Source organism: Anolis carolinensis, chromosome 4, assembly GCF_035594765.1.
Source record: "Anolis carolinensis isolate JA03-04 chromosome 4, rAnoCar3.1.pri, whole genome shotgun sequence".
Classification (NCBI taxonomy): domain Eukaryota; kingdom Metazoa; phylum Chordata; class Lepidosauria; order Squamata; family Dactyloidae; genus Anolis; species Anolis carolinensis.
The window spans coordinates 52161234-52177572 of record NC_085844.1 but is presented as its reverse complement, the minus strand read 5'-3'; the positions used below and the strand labels follow the sequence as shown (position 1 = coordinate 52177572).

Genomic DNA, 16339 nt, shown 5'->3' with positions numbered 1-16339 from the left:
ATGCAGTTCATACGGAACGTTAAGCTATGTTCCAGTACCCTGAGAATTCATGGTAATGGGGAAAGGCATAGGAGTATGTGTTCGTCCATCTCAGCAGGAAGGCATCCCCCAGCCAGTTGAGATTGGTGTGAGGTGCTGACCTCACCGCATGTTGAGGGAGCTGTGTGTTTGTTGATGAGGTGAAGAGATTGATGTCTGGCAAGCCCCATCTGTCACATAAGCAGTGGCATTCCATCTGGTCAAGCATCCACTTGTGGGAAGATGTTGTGGATCTGCTGAGCGAATCTACCAGGTTGTTTTGGATTCCTGGAAGGTGTAGGGTAGTCAGGATTAGGGTGTGTTTGATGCACCAGTCCCAAATCTGGAGTGTCAATTGCAGGCATTTCCTTGATCCCGTGCCTCCCTATTTGTTGATGTAATAAATGGGTGTTCTGTTGTCTATTAAAATCTGAACAGACCTTTGAGAGAGTAGCCGAGAAAATGCTTGAAGGGCTTTGAAAACTGCTAATAATTTGAGGTAGTTGATATGGTGGTTTGACTCTTTGAGGGACCATACGTCCTGAATAGTCAGATCTTCCATCTGAAGGTCAATGAATCAGTTCTGATTGTAACCGTCGGTTGTAGGGCATGGAAAGGTACTCCTCGGCAGATGTGATTACTCCACCATGTCAGAGTTCTTAATACTGGCCTTAGTCTGTTTAGATACCACTTACCCCTCTCAAATAAAATTTATAAAAAAAAAAAATACTGGCCTTAGGATCATCAGGAATCAGGAGTTCTGGTGGAAGGTTGGGTTGAAGTGCTCAATAAATCACCTCTGTAGTAACTGAAGACAAAGTATGACGATGCCGTGTGGCCTAGGAGAACTTGGATGGACCTGGCTCAGACTCAATGACAAGACTGGCAGAGCTGTATTTCCTTCTGCAGTGTGGAGAACCTTTTTTCAGGGAGATAGGCTTTTTGAGACATGAAATAGAATATTGTCCCGATAAACTTTATCAAGGTTGTTGGGATGAGATGTAATTTCTCTGCATTCAGTCAGAGACTGAGGGAGTCTAGAAGTGAAAGGGTGACTTTCACATTGGATTCAAGGATCCCTGGTGATTGTGTGACAATTAGCCAGTCATCTAAGTAAGGGAAAAATCTGATGTGTCTGCGCAGGTATGCTACCACCACTGACATGCATTTTATAAATATTTGAGGTGCTGCGGTCAAGCCGAAGAGATGGATGGTAAACTGATAAGTTTTTTTGCAACAGTCTGCATCACAATATGGAAGTAAGCGTTGTGAAGATTGATGGTCAAAAACCAGTCTCCTCCTTGGAGCACTAACAGGATGGATGATACCGTGACCATTCTGAACTTTTTTGGTAGTAAGAAAGGATTCAGGTCTCGCAGGTCCAAGATGGGACGGAGGCCTACGTCCTTCCTGGGAATGATGAAGTACCTGGAGAAGAAGGCTACCGCATTGTCTTCCAAAGGGACCGAGTGCATAGCACTCTTGGCAAGTAGTGATCGTACTTCTTCAATCACAGCTTATGAGGTTTGGATGTTGAGCATATTTCTTGTACAAAGGCAGTTCCTCAATCTCTAAGGCGTAGCCATTTTGTGCAATTTCTAGCACCCACGCATCTGAGGTAATGCTCCTCCATGAGTCAGCATTGCAAACGAGGCAGTCACTGAATGGAGGGTGCGCAAGGGGCTCAGGTTTTAGCTAAGGTAGGGGACTTGGTTTTTCTGACGTGGACATGACAGCAGTAAGTGATAGAGACAAAGTATCGTCGGGCGCACCATCAAACCTGATGTTTGGATTGGTTGTTACCAGGTTGGATTTGATGTTTTTGGCCCCATGAAAGATTACAGCTTGGAAAGCTTTCCATTTTGAACCTGCACAGGCGAAGTAACTCCATATTGTGTGCATTCACAGAGACCACGAAGAAAAAAAATATTAAGTGTAGCATTTAATCACCTATGTTTTTAGAATGAATGAAAAACAATATACAGTAGAGTCTCACTTATCCAAGACTCGCTTATCCAAGATTCTGGATTATCCAAGGCATTTTTGCAGTGAATGTTTCCAATATATCATGATATTTTGGTGCTAAATTCGTAAATACAGTAACTACAACATAACATTACTGTGTATTGAACTACTTTTTCTGTCAAATTTGTTGTCTAACATGATGTTTTGGTGCTTAATTTGTAAAATCATAACCTAATTTGATGTTTAATAGGCTTTTCCTTAATCCCTCATTATCCAAAATATTCACTTATCCAAGGTTCTGCCGGCCCGTTTAGCTTGGGTAAGTGAGACTCTACTGTATTATCGTGTATTATAAAACTTAGTTACATTCAGATTTTATTATAATTGATGATGGCATGAATCATTTGAGATTAAACAAAAGGACATTTTTCTAGGACCATCTTTTAACTATTATCCAAATTTGCTTAACTTGTAAGAATACAGAAGACGAATAAACCAAAACTTACCACAGTTTGGAGTGTTTTCTAAGACTTTCGTAGTAAAACAAGAAATTTATTTCATGAACACCTTCTTCATCAGGTCCACGTAACCACATAGGAAGCTGTACAGAAGCTCCAGGGAGGAGAACACAATCAGGAAGTGGGACATCCATTACTTCAGGCTGACTTCCTGACCCAACCCCAAAGTCTGAAGAAGCAGTTGAGGATGTCAGTGAACTTAGAGAGGTAGAATGTGATACAACAGTCTTGTAAGCACTGCAATGTTCAGATGCTGATGGGCTTAGCGGAGTGTGAATAGCACTGCTGCCACCAAAAGTAAAGAATTCTGGCCGCTTAGATACAACTTTCACTCCTGTCAAGGAACACTTGCTTACATTCACAAATTCAACATATGTCTTCCGGATTTCACCACAAAGCAGTTCTGTAGGAAAATTTATAAAGAATACCTGCATTGGAAAAGAACATATGAATATATTTTGACAATGTCATAGTTTCAAAAAGACAACAAGTTCTACCTTAGAATCATAGAGTTGGAAAAGACCCCATGGGCCATCCAGTCCAACCACCTGCCAAGTAGCCGGAAATTGCATTCAAAGCACCCCAACATTGGCCATCCAGCCTCTGCTTAAAAGCCTCTAAAGAAGGGGCCTCCACCACATTCTGTGGCAGAGAGTTCCACTGCTGAACAGCTCTCACAGTGAGGAAGTTCTTCCGAATGTTCAGGTGGAATCTCCTTTCCTGTAGTTTAAAGCCATTATTCTGCGTCCTAGTCTCCAGGGCAGCAGAAAAAAAGCTTGCTCCCTCCTCCCTATGACTTCCCTTCACGTATTTGTACATGGCTATAATGTCTCCGATCAGCTTTCTCTTCTGCAGGCTAAACATGCCCAGCTTTTTCAGCCACTCCTCATGGGGGTTGTTCTCCAGACCCTTGATCATTTTAGTCACCCTCCTCTGGACACATCCCAGCTTGTCAACATCTCCCTTAAATTGTGGTGCCCAGAATTGGACACAATATTCCAGGTGTGGTGTGACCAAGGCAGAATAGAGGGGTAGCATGACTTCCCTGGATCTAGACACTATATTCTTATTTATGCAGGTCAAAATTCCATTGGCTTTTTTTGCCGCCACATCACATTGTTGGCTCATATTTAACTTGTCCACGAGGGCTCCAAGAGCTCTCCTGTCAAGCCTATCGTCCCCCATTCCATATCTTTACATTTCATTTTTTCTGCCTAAGTGTAGTATTTTGCATTTCTCCCTGTTGAACTTCATTTTGTTAGTTTTGAACCATCTCTCTACTTTGTTAAGATCATTTTGAATTCTGCTCCTGTTTTCTGGAGTATTAGCTATCCCTCCCAATTTGGTGTTGTCTGCAAACTTGGTGATCATGCCTTCTAATCCTTCATCTAAGTAATTAATAAAGATGTTGAACATAACCGAGCCCAGGAAGGAACCTTACGGCACTCCAATTGTCACTCCTTCCAGGATGAAGAGAAAGCATTGGTGAGCACCCTTTCAGTTCATTCACTTAACCAATTACAGATCCACCTAACCGTACTTTTGCCTAGTCCACATTTGACTAGCCTTTGCCAAAAGGTCATGGGGGACTTTGTCAAAGGCCTTACTGAAATCCAAATATGCTACATCCACAGCATTCCCTGAATCTACTCAGCTTGTAACGCTATCGAAAAAAGAGATCAGATTAGTCTGATATGACTTGATTTTGATAAATCCGTGTTGACAATTAGTGATGACCGCATTCCTTTCTAAGTGTTTGCAGACCACTTCCTTAACTATCTTTTCCAGAATCCTGCCTGGTATCGATGTGAGGCTGACCGGATGGTAATTGTTTGGGTTGTCCATTTTCCCATCTTGAAGATAGGGACCACATTTGCCCTCTCCAATTTGCTGGGACTTCTCCTGTTCTCCAAGACTATCAGAGATGACTGCCAGTGGTTCTGAAATAACTTCCGCTAGTTCCTTCAATACTCTTGGATGTAGTTGATCCGGCCCTGGGGACTTGAATTCGTTTAAGAGTGGCCAGGTATTCCTGAATGACTTGTTTCTCTATTTGGAGTTGGATTTCCCCTAATCATTCATCAATTCCATGTTGCTGTGGATGAGGATGGCTTTTTTTTGTGTGAGAAGACTGAGGCAAAGAAGGCATTAAGTAGTTCTGCCTTCTCCCTATTCCCTGTCAGCATTACCCCATCTCCTCATCGCAGAGGCCCTATCACCTCCTTGTTCTTCCTTTTCCCACTGACGTAAGCATAGAAGAACTTTTTGTTGTTTTTAATGTCGCTGGCAAGCCTGAGCTCGTTTTGCGCTTAAGCCTTGCAAACCCTTTCTCTACAGGAGTTGGCTATTCGTTTGAATTCTTCTTTGGTGATTTCTCCCCTTTTTCACTTCTTGTGCATGTCTCTTTTGAGTCTTAGCCCAGCTAGAAGTTCTTTATTTATCTATGTTTAGAAGTCCTTATTTATCTATGTTTGATTACATAAACATGCCTCACAGAATTATGACTAAATAACAGTGGTTTGCTGAACCATGTATTCAGTGTTTTACTGCCTATCTTTAAAAGAGGAAGAGATTGCTACTTTTGAATAATAACACTGTATTATGTAAGAGAAAACATTGATAAAAACAGTATTTTTCCTAAAGGTATTGGGACACTGATTAAATGTTTTAAATTAAAAGAGGAATTCCCTAAATCAGGGGTGTTTGATAACTGCCAGTCATTCTCCCCAATTTAAAACTCAAATTCAAAGAAGTTAAATATAGTTGGGATAACCTATCACATTCTGTCAAGTGAAAACAGAAAAAGTGCTCAGGTTGTTCCATCACTGAAATCAATGTACTGTATTTCCAAAGTAGCACTTAAAATATTTTGGTGTGGTTAACAGCTATACCTCCAACAAAGGCATTTCCTCTGTAATAATAGGATCCAAACGCCGATCTGGTCCATATTTAATAGATGTTTTCTCTTCTTTTGTATTATTCAAGCGAGGTCCCTGGATTTCCAAATCTTGTCGCCCTCGTACTGACATTCCATTAGAGAGATATTTTCCTAAACAAAAATAAACAGAAAGAAAAACAATTGAACTGACAATGAAAGTGCATGGGCCCAAGACAAATAACAATAATCAATGCCTTTAATAAGAAAAATAGTCCACCCTAGTAAGTATAGTATTAAATCTGTGCAGACGGAAATGACAAAGACTCCTGACAAAATGTGAACACAGCTACAGAATTTTTTGGTACAGGAAAATTCTTCTCTCCCAAAAGAGTGTTATGGGATGCTTAACATGTTTGAATAATCATGTCATGGTTCAACAAGCCAAAAAACAATAAAGCCTTTTGACTGCAATTATAACTCTGTCATTCCTCCTTTCATGAGATTAAACAAGAAAGATAGGTAGAAAAACAGGTTACTTTTCAATTACTAACTAATGGCTAACTTTTTAAAGTTGTGATCAATGAATCCACGTACGTATATATATTTCCTCTTTTCGCAAATCAAACAAGCAAATCATACTGTCTTCTATTAATTACAATTTAATGTTTCAGCAGACCTAGGATACTAAACTTAGCAACTTAGATGCAGTCAGGATATTAAGGCAGTATCTAACCAAGTATTTTCGAGATATAAGCACGAGTTAATTGATTTTATGAGTACATGCTTCTGTTTTTATGCTGGCAACCTTGTTTTTTCTACCTCAATTGTCCTATTTTATGTTCTACTGAAGCTGTTCTCTCTCCATGGTAGCCCAATGGAAAGGCATAAAATATTTAATTTTTAAAGCATGCAAGTCAAAGTCATAGGACCAAATATGATCCATTGGGAGAGTATTACCAATGGAATATATTAGCAATCTTTTTATTAGCTATTTAAACCAAACATCCCCAGCCCATTGACAAATACTGCTTCATGATCAACAGTTTGGCTAGTAGAATCTTGCAATATGTTCTTATACAAAGCCTTTCATATTATTGTGATAAATAAACTAAACTGACTTACCAGTTTGCAATCCAACAGAAGCGTCTATTCCATCTAGCACTGTTGTACCCTGAATACTGCCAAGATTATAAGCGACTCCCAGAATGTGTAGCTCCCCTGTTTGATGGGGAAAGAGCTTTAGTCTTGCCTGTGGAGATACGTTAGATTTTTGTTGTTGCTAGTGTAGAGTTATTTTATATTATGCACTAATTTCTATTATAAAAAACAAGCATTTTTATTACAAAAATTATTAAATTCATACAAATTCTAAATTTTTACAAGCTGTTTCACAAAATAGTGGTATCACTCAATTTACAGCATTAGTAATCAACATGCCACTGCATTTTTGTAAAATAGGGTTTCAAAACACGTTTTCACAATTCTTCATGCTGTAGTTTTTCATGCACCATAAAAAGTTTGCACTTGTGAAGCTTAAAAGATGGGGGAGATCCATCTGCAGTTAAGTCTAAACTTTAACTCTACTACTGAGTAGCATGTTGAATAAATTAAGTATTAACGGCAGTCTCTGAGGATGTAACGAGTGCACCTGCTTGTTCAGTTTTGTTGGATTCATTTCAATTGGTTGAGCTCGAGGATGTGGACAAGATCCTTGGAGAGACAAGACCGACCACATGCATCCTGGACCCCTGCCCATCCTGGCTGGTGAGAGAAGCCAGAGGGGGTTTGGCCGAGTGGGTGAAGGTGGTGGTGAATGCCTCCCTTTAGGACGGCAAGTTTCCAGCGAGCCTAAAAATGGCTGTGATCAAGCCGCTGTTGAAAAAGCCATCATTGGATCCCACTCAATTCGGAAATTTTCGGTCTATTTCCAATCTCTCCTATTTGGGCAAGGTCTTGGAACATGTGGTCGCCTCGCAGCTCCAGGAATTCTTGGCTGACACTGATTTTCTGGATCCGGCACAGTCTGGCTTTAGGCCGGGGCATGGTACCGAGACAGCCTTGGTCGCCTTAGTCAATGATCTTCGCCGGGAACTGGACAGGGGGAGTGTGTCCCTGCTGGTTCTGCTGGACCTCTCAGCAGCCTTCGATACCGTCGATCACAGTATCCTTCTGGGAAGCCTCGCGGAAATGGGACTTGAAGGTACTGTTTTGCAGTGGCTCCACTCATTCCTGGAGGGTCGGTCCCAGATGGTGTCATTGGGGGACGCCTGCTCGGCCCCACAACCGTTGACTTGTGGAGTCCCGCAGGGCTCTGTGTTGTCTCCCATGTTGTTTAACATCTACATGAAGCCGCTGGGAGAGATCATCATGAGTTTCGGGGTCCGGTGTCATCTGTACGCAGATGATGTCCAGCTCTGTCACTCCTTCCCACCTGTCACTAAGGAGGCTGTTCAGGTCCTGAACCGGTGCTTGGCCGCTGTGTCGGACTGGATGAGGGCCAACAAATTGAAATTGAATCCAGACAAGACAGAGGTCCTCCTGGTCAGTCGGAAGACCGAACAGGGTATAGGATTACAGCCTGTGCTGGTTGGGGTCACACTCCCCCTGAAGGCACAGGTTCGCAGTCTGGGGGTGATCCTAGACTCATCGTTGAGCCTGGAGCCCCAGGTCTCAGCGGTGGCTAGGGGAGCCTTCGCACAGTTAAAACTTGTGCGCCAGCTGCGACCGTACCTTGGGAAGCCGGACTTGGCCACGGTGGTCCACGCTCTCATTACATCCCGTTTAGACTACTGCAATGCACTCTACGTGGGGCTGCCTTTGAAGACTGTTCGGAAGCTTCAATTAGTCCAACGGGAGGCTGCCAAGTTAATAACTGGGGCGGCATACAGGGAGCGTACTACTCCTCTGTTATGCCAGCTCCACTGGCTGCCGATATGCTACCGAGCACAATTCAAGGTGCTGGCTTTAGCCTATAAAGCTCTAAACGGTTCCGGCCCAGCTTATCTGTCCAAACATGTCTCCCGCTACGACCCACCTTGAAGCTTAAGATCATCAGATGAGGCCCTGCTCGCAGTCCCGTCAGCCTCACAGGTGCGGCTGGTGGGGACGAGAGACAGGGCTTTTTCAGTAGTGGCTCCCCACCTATGGAACGCCCTCCCCATTGAAGTCAGGCAGGCTCCCTCCCTCCTATCCTTCCGTAGGAAGGTTAAAACTTGGTTGTGGGGCCAGGCTTTCGAATAAGAATCAGTAGCATTAATTACTATTATGTACGCTGGAACTCAATTGACAGACCCAGTCTTTTAAACTTGAACACGCCTATTTGTATTTTATAATGCGTTTTATGAATGTCTTATGTAAGTTAATTTTTTAACTGATTTATAGTGAATTGTACAGTTTTTATATGTGTGTTTTATTGTAAGCCGCCCTGAGTCCCCTGTTGGGTGAGAAGGGCAGGATATAAATATTGTAATAAATAATTGTAATAAGTAGAAAAATATCTAATACTGACGTTCCTTATAGAAATTTAATTTTTCACAGTCTACTTCTAATCTAATAGTAGCCCTCCATATTCACAGATTCAAGTTAGCCTCTGTTTTTTGTAATCTTGCTGGGATAAAAATAACTTAAACATGCTACCTACCATTTTAGTTTCTTCGCTACTGATCAAAAATTCTGATATCACTTCAGCCCCAATCATTTCTTTTCCACAGGTTTCCTAAAGAATAAAAGTAATTCAAAAAAACACTTTTTAAAATTCATTCATTCAATTTATATCCTGCCTTTCTCCCAGCACAGGATATAAATCACCTCAGGACAAAGATTTTTTTTAAAAAATACAGGTATACGTGTCATACATGTATTTGATATAGTCTCTTAACATTTAATACATTTCCATCTCTCAATAATAACAGTTTTAAATCATTAAATAATCTACTAAAATAATTTAACAGTTAACCAACTATCTTTTAAGCACACTATAGTTTCTCAGCATTAAGCTGTTGCCAGAACACTAAACAATACATTGGAAGTGTGACAATCTGTAAAAGTAGGAAATTAGAATTAGGTGTTTTCAAATATTCTTAACACTTGGGAGTGCACATAATGTTAACCCATTATAAACAAGAACCCAGTCTTGTCTGAAGTGTGTCCATGCTTACTCTCTCTAGTAGAAACATTAAGACGTCTGAAGGTTTTGCTTGTGTTTTACATTGATCCTTTGCATTAAACACAAACACAGAAAGGCAGCAATTAATCTTGATTATGGTTAATACACTGACTACCAAAATTTAATCAAACTTAGAAATTACCATATGGAGGTATGCATTGATTTAACCATAAGAAAAAATTAATTTTTTACTCAATGTATTTTCTAATTACTTACTAATTCTTTTGCTTGACCATTGATTTTTGAACTGAAATCCTTTGGCTGGAATTTCCAAAGTAGTGACACGTCGGTTAACAAAAGAGGCACTTTTAGTGGGTTCCTAAAAGCCACTTCCACAGTTATTGGTTCTATTAAAAAGAAAAACAATTCTTAGGATGTGAAAATAAGCTGAATCATTTGTAATGACTTCATAATTTTGGTTATTTCATACATGATATTTTATTAAATAAATTTAAGCCAAGAATTATTTTGGTAGATTTTTTTACCTTCTACTACACCAATTGGAAACCTCGAATTATCCGAATATTTGTTCAGACAGTACTGTGTTGGCTGGAAATTAGGAAGGGGTATGCCTTTGTTAGCTGTGGATACGACTTGCTCCTCAAGCTCCTTCCACTGTTGTGAAAAGTCAGAATCATATTCCTGATCAAGGCTTATGTGAGTTGCTGCCTGTTTTTCACCTAATTGTAAATACATTTTTTAAAATATCACAATTAATTTAGTACATCAGAGAAGAAACGAAAAACATTTTATTTATTTGTGATCTTGGAATGTTCATGTTTTTAAGACTGCACCATCAGAATATTTTCTGGGATACTTGCTTTGTATACACCATTTTCAGGAGACATTATCGTTAAAAAGAAGTGAGAAAAGATCTAAACACGTCTGAATAGTGGAACTGGAAACTATATAACGTGACAGACAGGAAACCAACGACTTAGTGGGAGTGGATTGACTTCAATGTTATTAAACTAGACAGTTAAAGTTTTGACTGCCAATTACATATCGCTTTGTACTTCAAACACTTGCATAGCATGCCTATGGCCACCACAACACCATGGCTAAAAGAGAACAAAACATTTGGAAAAATCGAGTAAACACTTAAAAGCATCCTCTTTATGGCAATCGAAGAATGGTCAATAACCCATGCCCACCAATAAGCGAGTGCTTTGATTGTATTTTCCTGCATGGCAGGGGGTTGGACTATATGGCTCCTGTGTCTATTCTAACTCTGTAACTCTTTTCCATTAATCATATTGGATTAATTCAGAATCACACAACTTCTAAGAATTGACAGAAGGACAAAACTACACACAGAAATGAATGAAAATATAAGGTGTCAGAGTGCACTATTTCAGACATCAGGTGAGAAATCATGGGCTCAGCATATTAAAAAGAACAATCCCTGCACACACAAAAACGAGCAGCAAATAAGCAAAAAGGTGGGCATGACCCTTTATCTCCAAGTTACTGGTTTTCTGCTTGTAGGTTGTTTGAACTAAAGACATATTCAAAAGAAATTCAAAAGAAATTGTCTCTACTTGCAGTATGAAATGTGCATGTAGTTTACCAGTGCAGAAACCTGCTCTCTCCTTCTGATAATGTATACATATAACCTTATCTTATAAATTCCACATGCTATCCTGATTAACTTCTAAAGCCAAAAGAAGAATCTGAATAGGAGCTGACCTTCTGCTGGCCTTCTGTCATGTCCAAAGAACACCCGTGTTGCAGAGCTATTAATATAGGGTAAAGGAAGCTGTGGTAAAGGTCCGTCTGGGGACAGCTGACTTACATTCTAAAAAAGAAAAAGGAAGGAAAAAAGGGCTTGATGAACATTCAGGAAGTAAAAACTGCACATTTTTAATGACTTAAAATTGTCATTATGAATATGGAAATACACAAGAGGAAAATAAGGAACATTTAAATACAAATACACAAAAACATCTTGAAATGTATCAAGTTTTAAATGGAGTCGTAAATCAGTAAAACACATGATTGTGGAATCCCTATCTTGTACAAACTAGTTTTGATATTCACAGCTTTCAGCATGTTCCTTCTATCAGTTTACTTTGTTGTTGTTTTTTAATGTGAGAAGAACAGGTTACTTTCCTGTAATTGTGATTAACTCTTGTGATCAGTGAACTCACATATATGGATTTTGTGCCTTGCAAAAAATCATGTAAGAAACCTCTCAAGCAGGATAGCTTTGGCAGTAACCCTGATCCCACACATTTATCACACATTTCCAGTATGTCCAGTATGTCAAAGCACCTCCACCTCTGTTCTCAAGTAAACTACAAAGAAAAGAGTCACAATGTCACTTGAGGGGAGGACGATGACCTATATGAGTTCACAGTTGATCAATTAAAGCAGTGGTTGTCAACCTGTGGATCCCCAGATGTTCTAGCTTTCAACTCTCAGAAATCCTAACAGCTGGTAATCTGGCTGGGATTTCTGGGAGTTGTAGGCCAAAACACCTGGGGATCCACAGGTTGAGAACCACTGACTTAAAGAATCTAGATAAGATGTTGATAGAACAGCTTCTGTAGGAGTGATAATAAGATGGATAAGAACACAGCAGCAACCAAAGACCCAAGAAACATCAGAAGGGGGCTGGAAGGAAGAGGCAGTGTTTGTTGCTGTGAGCTGCTTGCAGTATTTGCTTTCCGTGAGCTGTTTTGTAGCATTTATTTGTGAGCTGTTTGCAGTTGCCTTGACCCCATTTCCTGGTGAATGGCTCTTTGTAGAAGTAAGGGTTCATCAGAAACATCTGCTGCCTCCAGAGGCTGGGGGATAAAAGGAAGGTGTCAGTGAAGATGCCGCCCCTTTGGGGGTGGCATGAGGGCCTGTCCCTTTGCTTGGCTGACCTCACGCCTATGGCCTTGCTTTTAACATCTGCCTGCCTGATTTTATATAATGTTTTTATTTGCCAAAGATGTATTTTTCTAAGGAGGGAGGGAGTCCCCGGACTCGTGGGGCAGAAATTGGGAGTCATACAGGGCAAGAGGAGATGTGGAAGGGAGAGACAGTCTCAGTACCAACAAATTGGGGGGGGGGGGGCAAATAGAGTACTCATTGTCCCCAAACTGTCTCCTATATCTAATAGCTGGGATAACCAGGGTGACAGCCCCCCTAGGTAGAAAATTCTGCTGTTGAATGCCAGGTCAGTAAATGGAAGAACAACAGCCATCCAGGACTTGATCCTAAATGAGTATTCAGACCTAGTTTGTATAGAGAACTGGCTGGATGAGACTGAGGGGGGGGTTGATCTCTCTCAGCTCTGCCCACTAGAATTCTTTGTGTACTGCATCAGCACTATGCGAAGCCTCGGGGGCAGGGATGTGGAGTTGCAGTGGTCTATCATGATTCCATCCCCCTGACCAGCTTCTCCATCCCCCAGTCAACAGCATTCGAGTGTATTTACCTAAAGGTGGGTAACCAGGACAAAATAGGGATTCTGTTGGTGTACCGTTCACCCCGCTGCTCAATAGTCTCCCTTCCTGAGCTAGCCAGGGTAGTCTAGGAGTTGGCGTTGGAGTCTTAATGGCTAATAGTGCTGCGAGTCCAAAACATCAATGCTAAGACTGCACTGTCAGGAGTGTTTCAGGACTTCATGACAACCATAGGTCTGTCCCAGGTGGTGTCTTTCCTTACCCATGCTGTGGAACACACTTTGGACCTTGTTTTCTGCACAGGATGGAATGATGATGATTGTGGTGTGGAGGAACCAGATCACTACCCGGTCAAATTTAGACTCACTGGGACTCCAAACCTCCGCAGGGGTGGGTGACCAATTAAAATGGTCCACCACAGGAGATTTATGGGTCCAGATGGATTCCTGAGGTCTCTTGGGAAATTTCCGGTTACCTTGGCAGACCTCTGGAATGGGGAAATGGCCAGGGCAGTGGACACAATTGCTCCTGAACATTACCTCTCACGGAGCAGAGCAAAACCGGCCCCTTGGTTTTCCAAGGAGTTGGGGAGACTAATTTCTAGGTAGTGGTTCCCAGTCCCCATCACATCAAAACAGGAAATTCCTGAGGTGCTTGTCATCACATTGTGCTCAGTACCACAGATGCTGATTGTCTGTTAGATTTTCCCCAGCATAACTATTGGGAATATTATTTATACCCTGCTTTATCTCTCCTGAAGGAGACTCAAAGAGGCTTAACATAAAAGAATCAGTATAACAATTTAAAATATACAAATATGTGAACATTAAAACAGAATTAAATATAAACAGCATTAAAAAATTCCCAGTTAAAAACCATTATGAAATATTTAAAATTAAAAACCATAGCACCCCTTAATTGATCTTAAAAACCTTAATCTTTAAAAGCCTGTCTGAATAAAAAGGTTGTAGTCTGCCACTGGAAAGACAGCAGGGAGGGGGCCTTTCTGGCTTCCCTGGGCAGGTAGTTCCAGAGTCGAGGGGCAGACACCAAAAAGGCCCACTCTCTCGTTCCCACCAAGCTGGGGATTGGGAACCACTACCTAAAAAAATCTCCCCAGTAAGGCCCAAGTCCTATTGGTAACATATTCTGATGAGATGATTCAGGAAGATGGTGACTATGAGACCTGGGGGAAGTACTCTTTTCAGCACCAATTACTACAATAGGATAAGCTTCTGAGGCATGGGCTGGACACTGCTATGGCTCTGTAGCAGTTAACAACCAATTACTGCACTGCCAATTTCTTGGCAGTCTCTTCTTTCAGTCTTTCTGGATCTGGTGAGGACTGACCTGAATGGGAAGCTTTTGATTCAAGAAAATAGAAGCCAGAAGGGAAGACAGTGACATCTGAGGTTCCTGATCAGATTGAGGATGCATCTCATCTTATTTCTTTTCCTAACTACTCCAACTACTAAAGATCAATGGGAAGCTGTTTCTCACTTTTGTATTTTTAACTGATAATTTTCTCCAGGGTTGGAGACAGAAAACGTTGTTCTTCAGATTGTACTCAAAGCAGATTGAGCTGCCATAGTCTGAGGGGGAGTGCAGTTCTGCAAAGGTAGCCCGTATCCTTGGTTGAACTTTAATATGAAAGGACCTGGCAATATTAAGAGGCTCTAATCCAGACATTTCTGAGAACAGGACTTCAAGTGATTTGATAACAACAGAGCTTTACTGATCGATATTAAAACAATATTGAGGGGGCTGTTGAGTTACTTCATTTGTTAATTTGAGAGCACTCTTCTGGAAGTGAAGCTTAAGGAGGAATTCTGTTTTGAAATTCTCTTTCATGAACCTTGACAAATGTTATATTTTGTGACACTTGTCCAATCATAAGAAATGCCAAGAATGACAATTCAATAGTGCACAGGATTAATTTCAGTGATGCACGGAAAACAAAAACCACAACAACAATTTATGACAGAATTTTCAAGAAAACTGCTACAAGAAATTAAACGAATATACTCAGATAACGCTGCACTTATGGTAATATTTAGGGATTCAACAATTTGGGTTACAAAAGCAGCAAAAAGATTTATTATGATTTCAGTTTAATTAATTAAAATAACATTTGAAATTTAAGTTGAAAAAGCAGCATTAAGCAAAAATAAATATTCTATGCTTCAATGGAATTGGAATTAACCCACCAAAACTTCTCTAACACCCTCTGGTAATAGTTGCTGTTCAAACCAAAATTGACATTCTTTTAACCAAGTCTAGGATACAATAATTACTTTAGATGTACTCAATGACTTACCTGTGATAAATAGAACCTGAGGGTTGTTCTTTCTTGAAAGATAAGTCCCTTTGCCAATATAATATAATACGAAACTCATTCAAATGATGGCACCTCAAGTCATAGATCATGGGAGGCATTAAGCAACAAACACATCCAATTCATAGAAACAAGTTCATAAAAAAGAATGAAAGCTGTGCAGAAGAACATGTTAGTGGATTGCACCCACTTTTTTTTTTTAAGGGGGTGTCCATTTGAATTTTCGACCTCAGATACCAAAAAGCCTTGAGCTGGACCAGAATACAATTTCAATGTAAAAAGGATAAGATGCATAATTGAAGGAGAGACTTACTGTCAGTATCAAGTGGGAAAATATAACAAATATTGGATAATGTTTATTAATATTGAAACTTGGTGTCTTACCCTATAAACATAAAGATATTCTCGGAGAAAGGCTCCTTGTTGAGCAGCAGTTTGCTTGCTGTCATTGATCAAAATATGCCTGAATGCAGATATAGCATTATCAAGTTGCCGAAGTGTAAAAGATTGCCGGCCAATAGTGAAGTTTATATGATCCTCGGCTAGTGACCATCCTTTCCCCTTATAAACTTGCATGGCTTGACAGTAACATCGCAAAGCATGCTTCTTCTGCAAGATAAATATTAACACACCAAATACAATTACACATGCAATGGTATAGATGTTAGGATTTAAAAAAAAGACTAATAGCAGACACAAAAACATATTTTATATCATTAAGTTCTCAGTACTAGACTTCAGAAATTGCTGAATAATGAGGAAAATCAGCAGAAACTAACAGCACAACACTTTCAATATAAATATTTATCCATATGAGATAAATTATTATGGGAATTTGTAATGCTATGATTAGCACATATGTAATAATATTTACAAAACTGCATACTCCAACCTTCAGCAAAAATACTCATACATCCAATATAGCACACTTAATATAATCAGTACTATAGTATAATGAAAATGGACTAAAAGATTATCAAATTTGAATAATAAAATAATATTTAGCTTCAGCTTTTTATTTATCTGAGCCTTTAAAAAAACATGAGCTGAACCTAAATTCACTTT

The 16339-nt window shown here is 40.2% G+C and overlaps 1 protein-coding gene across 8 annotated transcripts in view; it reads right to left on the bottom strand.

Annotated features, from left to right (window-relative positions):
* trappc8 (trafficking protein particle complex subunit 8) overlaps window positions 1-16339 on the bottom strand; it is a 79364-nt gene that overhangs the window by 27756 nt on the left and 35269 nt on the right. For all 8 annotated transcript variants that reach the window (XM_062980417.1, XM_008114909.3, XM_008114910.3 and 5 more), the window contains 8 exons: window positions 15659-15883; window positions 11234-11342; window positions 10030-10224; window positions 9761-9891; window positions 9020-9094; window positions 6502-6628; window positions 5393-5550; window positions 2490-2929 (listed from right to left, as the gene is read on the bottom strand). In XM_062980417.1, the coding sequence (XP_062836487.1) occupies window positions 2490-2929; window positions 5393-5550; window positions 6502-6628; window positions 9020-9094; window positions 9761-9891; window positions 10030-10224; window positions 11234-11342; window positions 15659-15883 (1460 nt within the window). The remainder of the gene's footprint in view (window positions 1-2489; window positions 2930-5392; window positions 5551-6501; window positions 6629-9019; window positions 9095-9760; window positions 9892-10029; window positions 10225-11233; window positions 11343-15658; window positions 15884-16339) is intronic.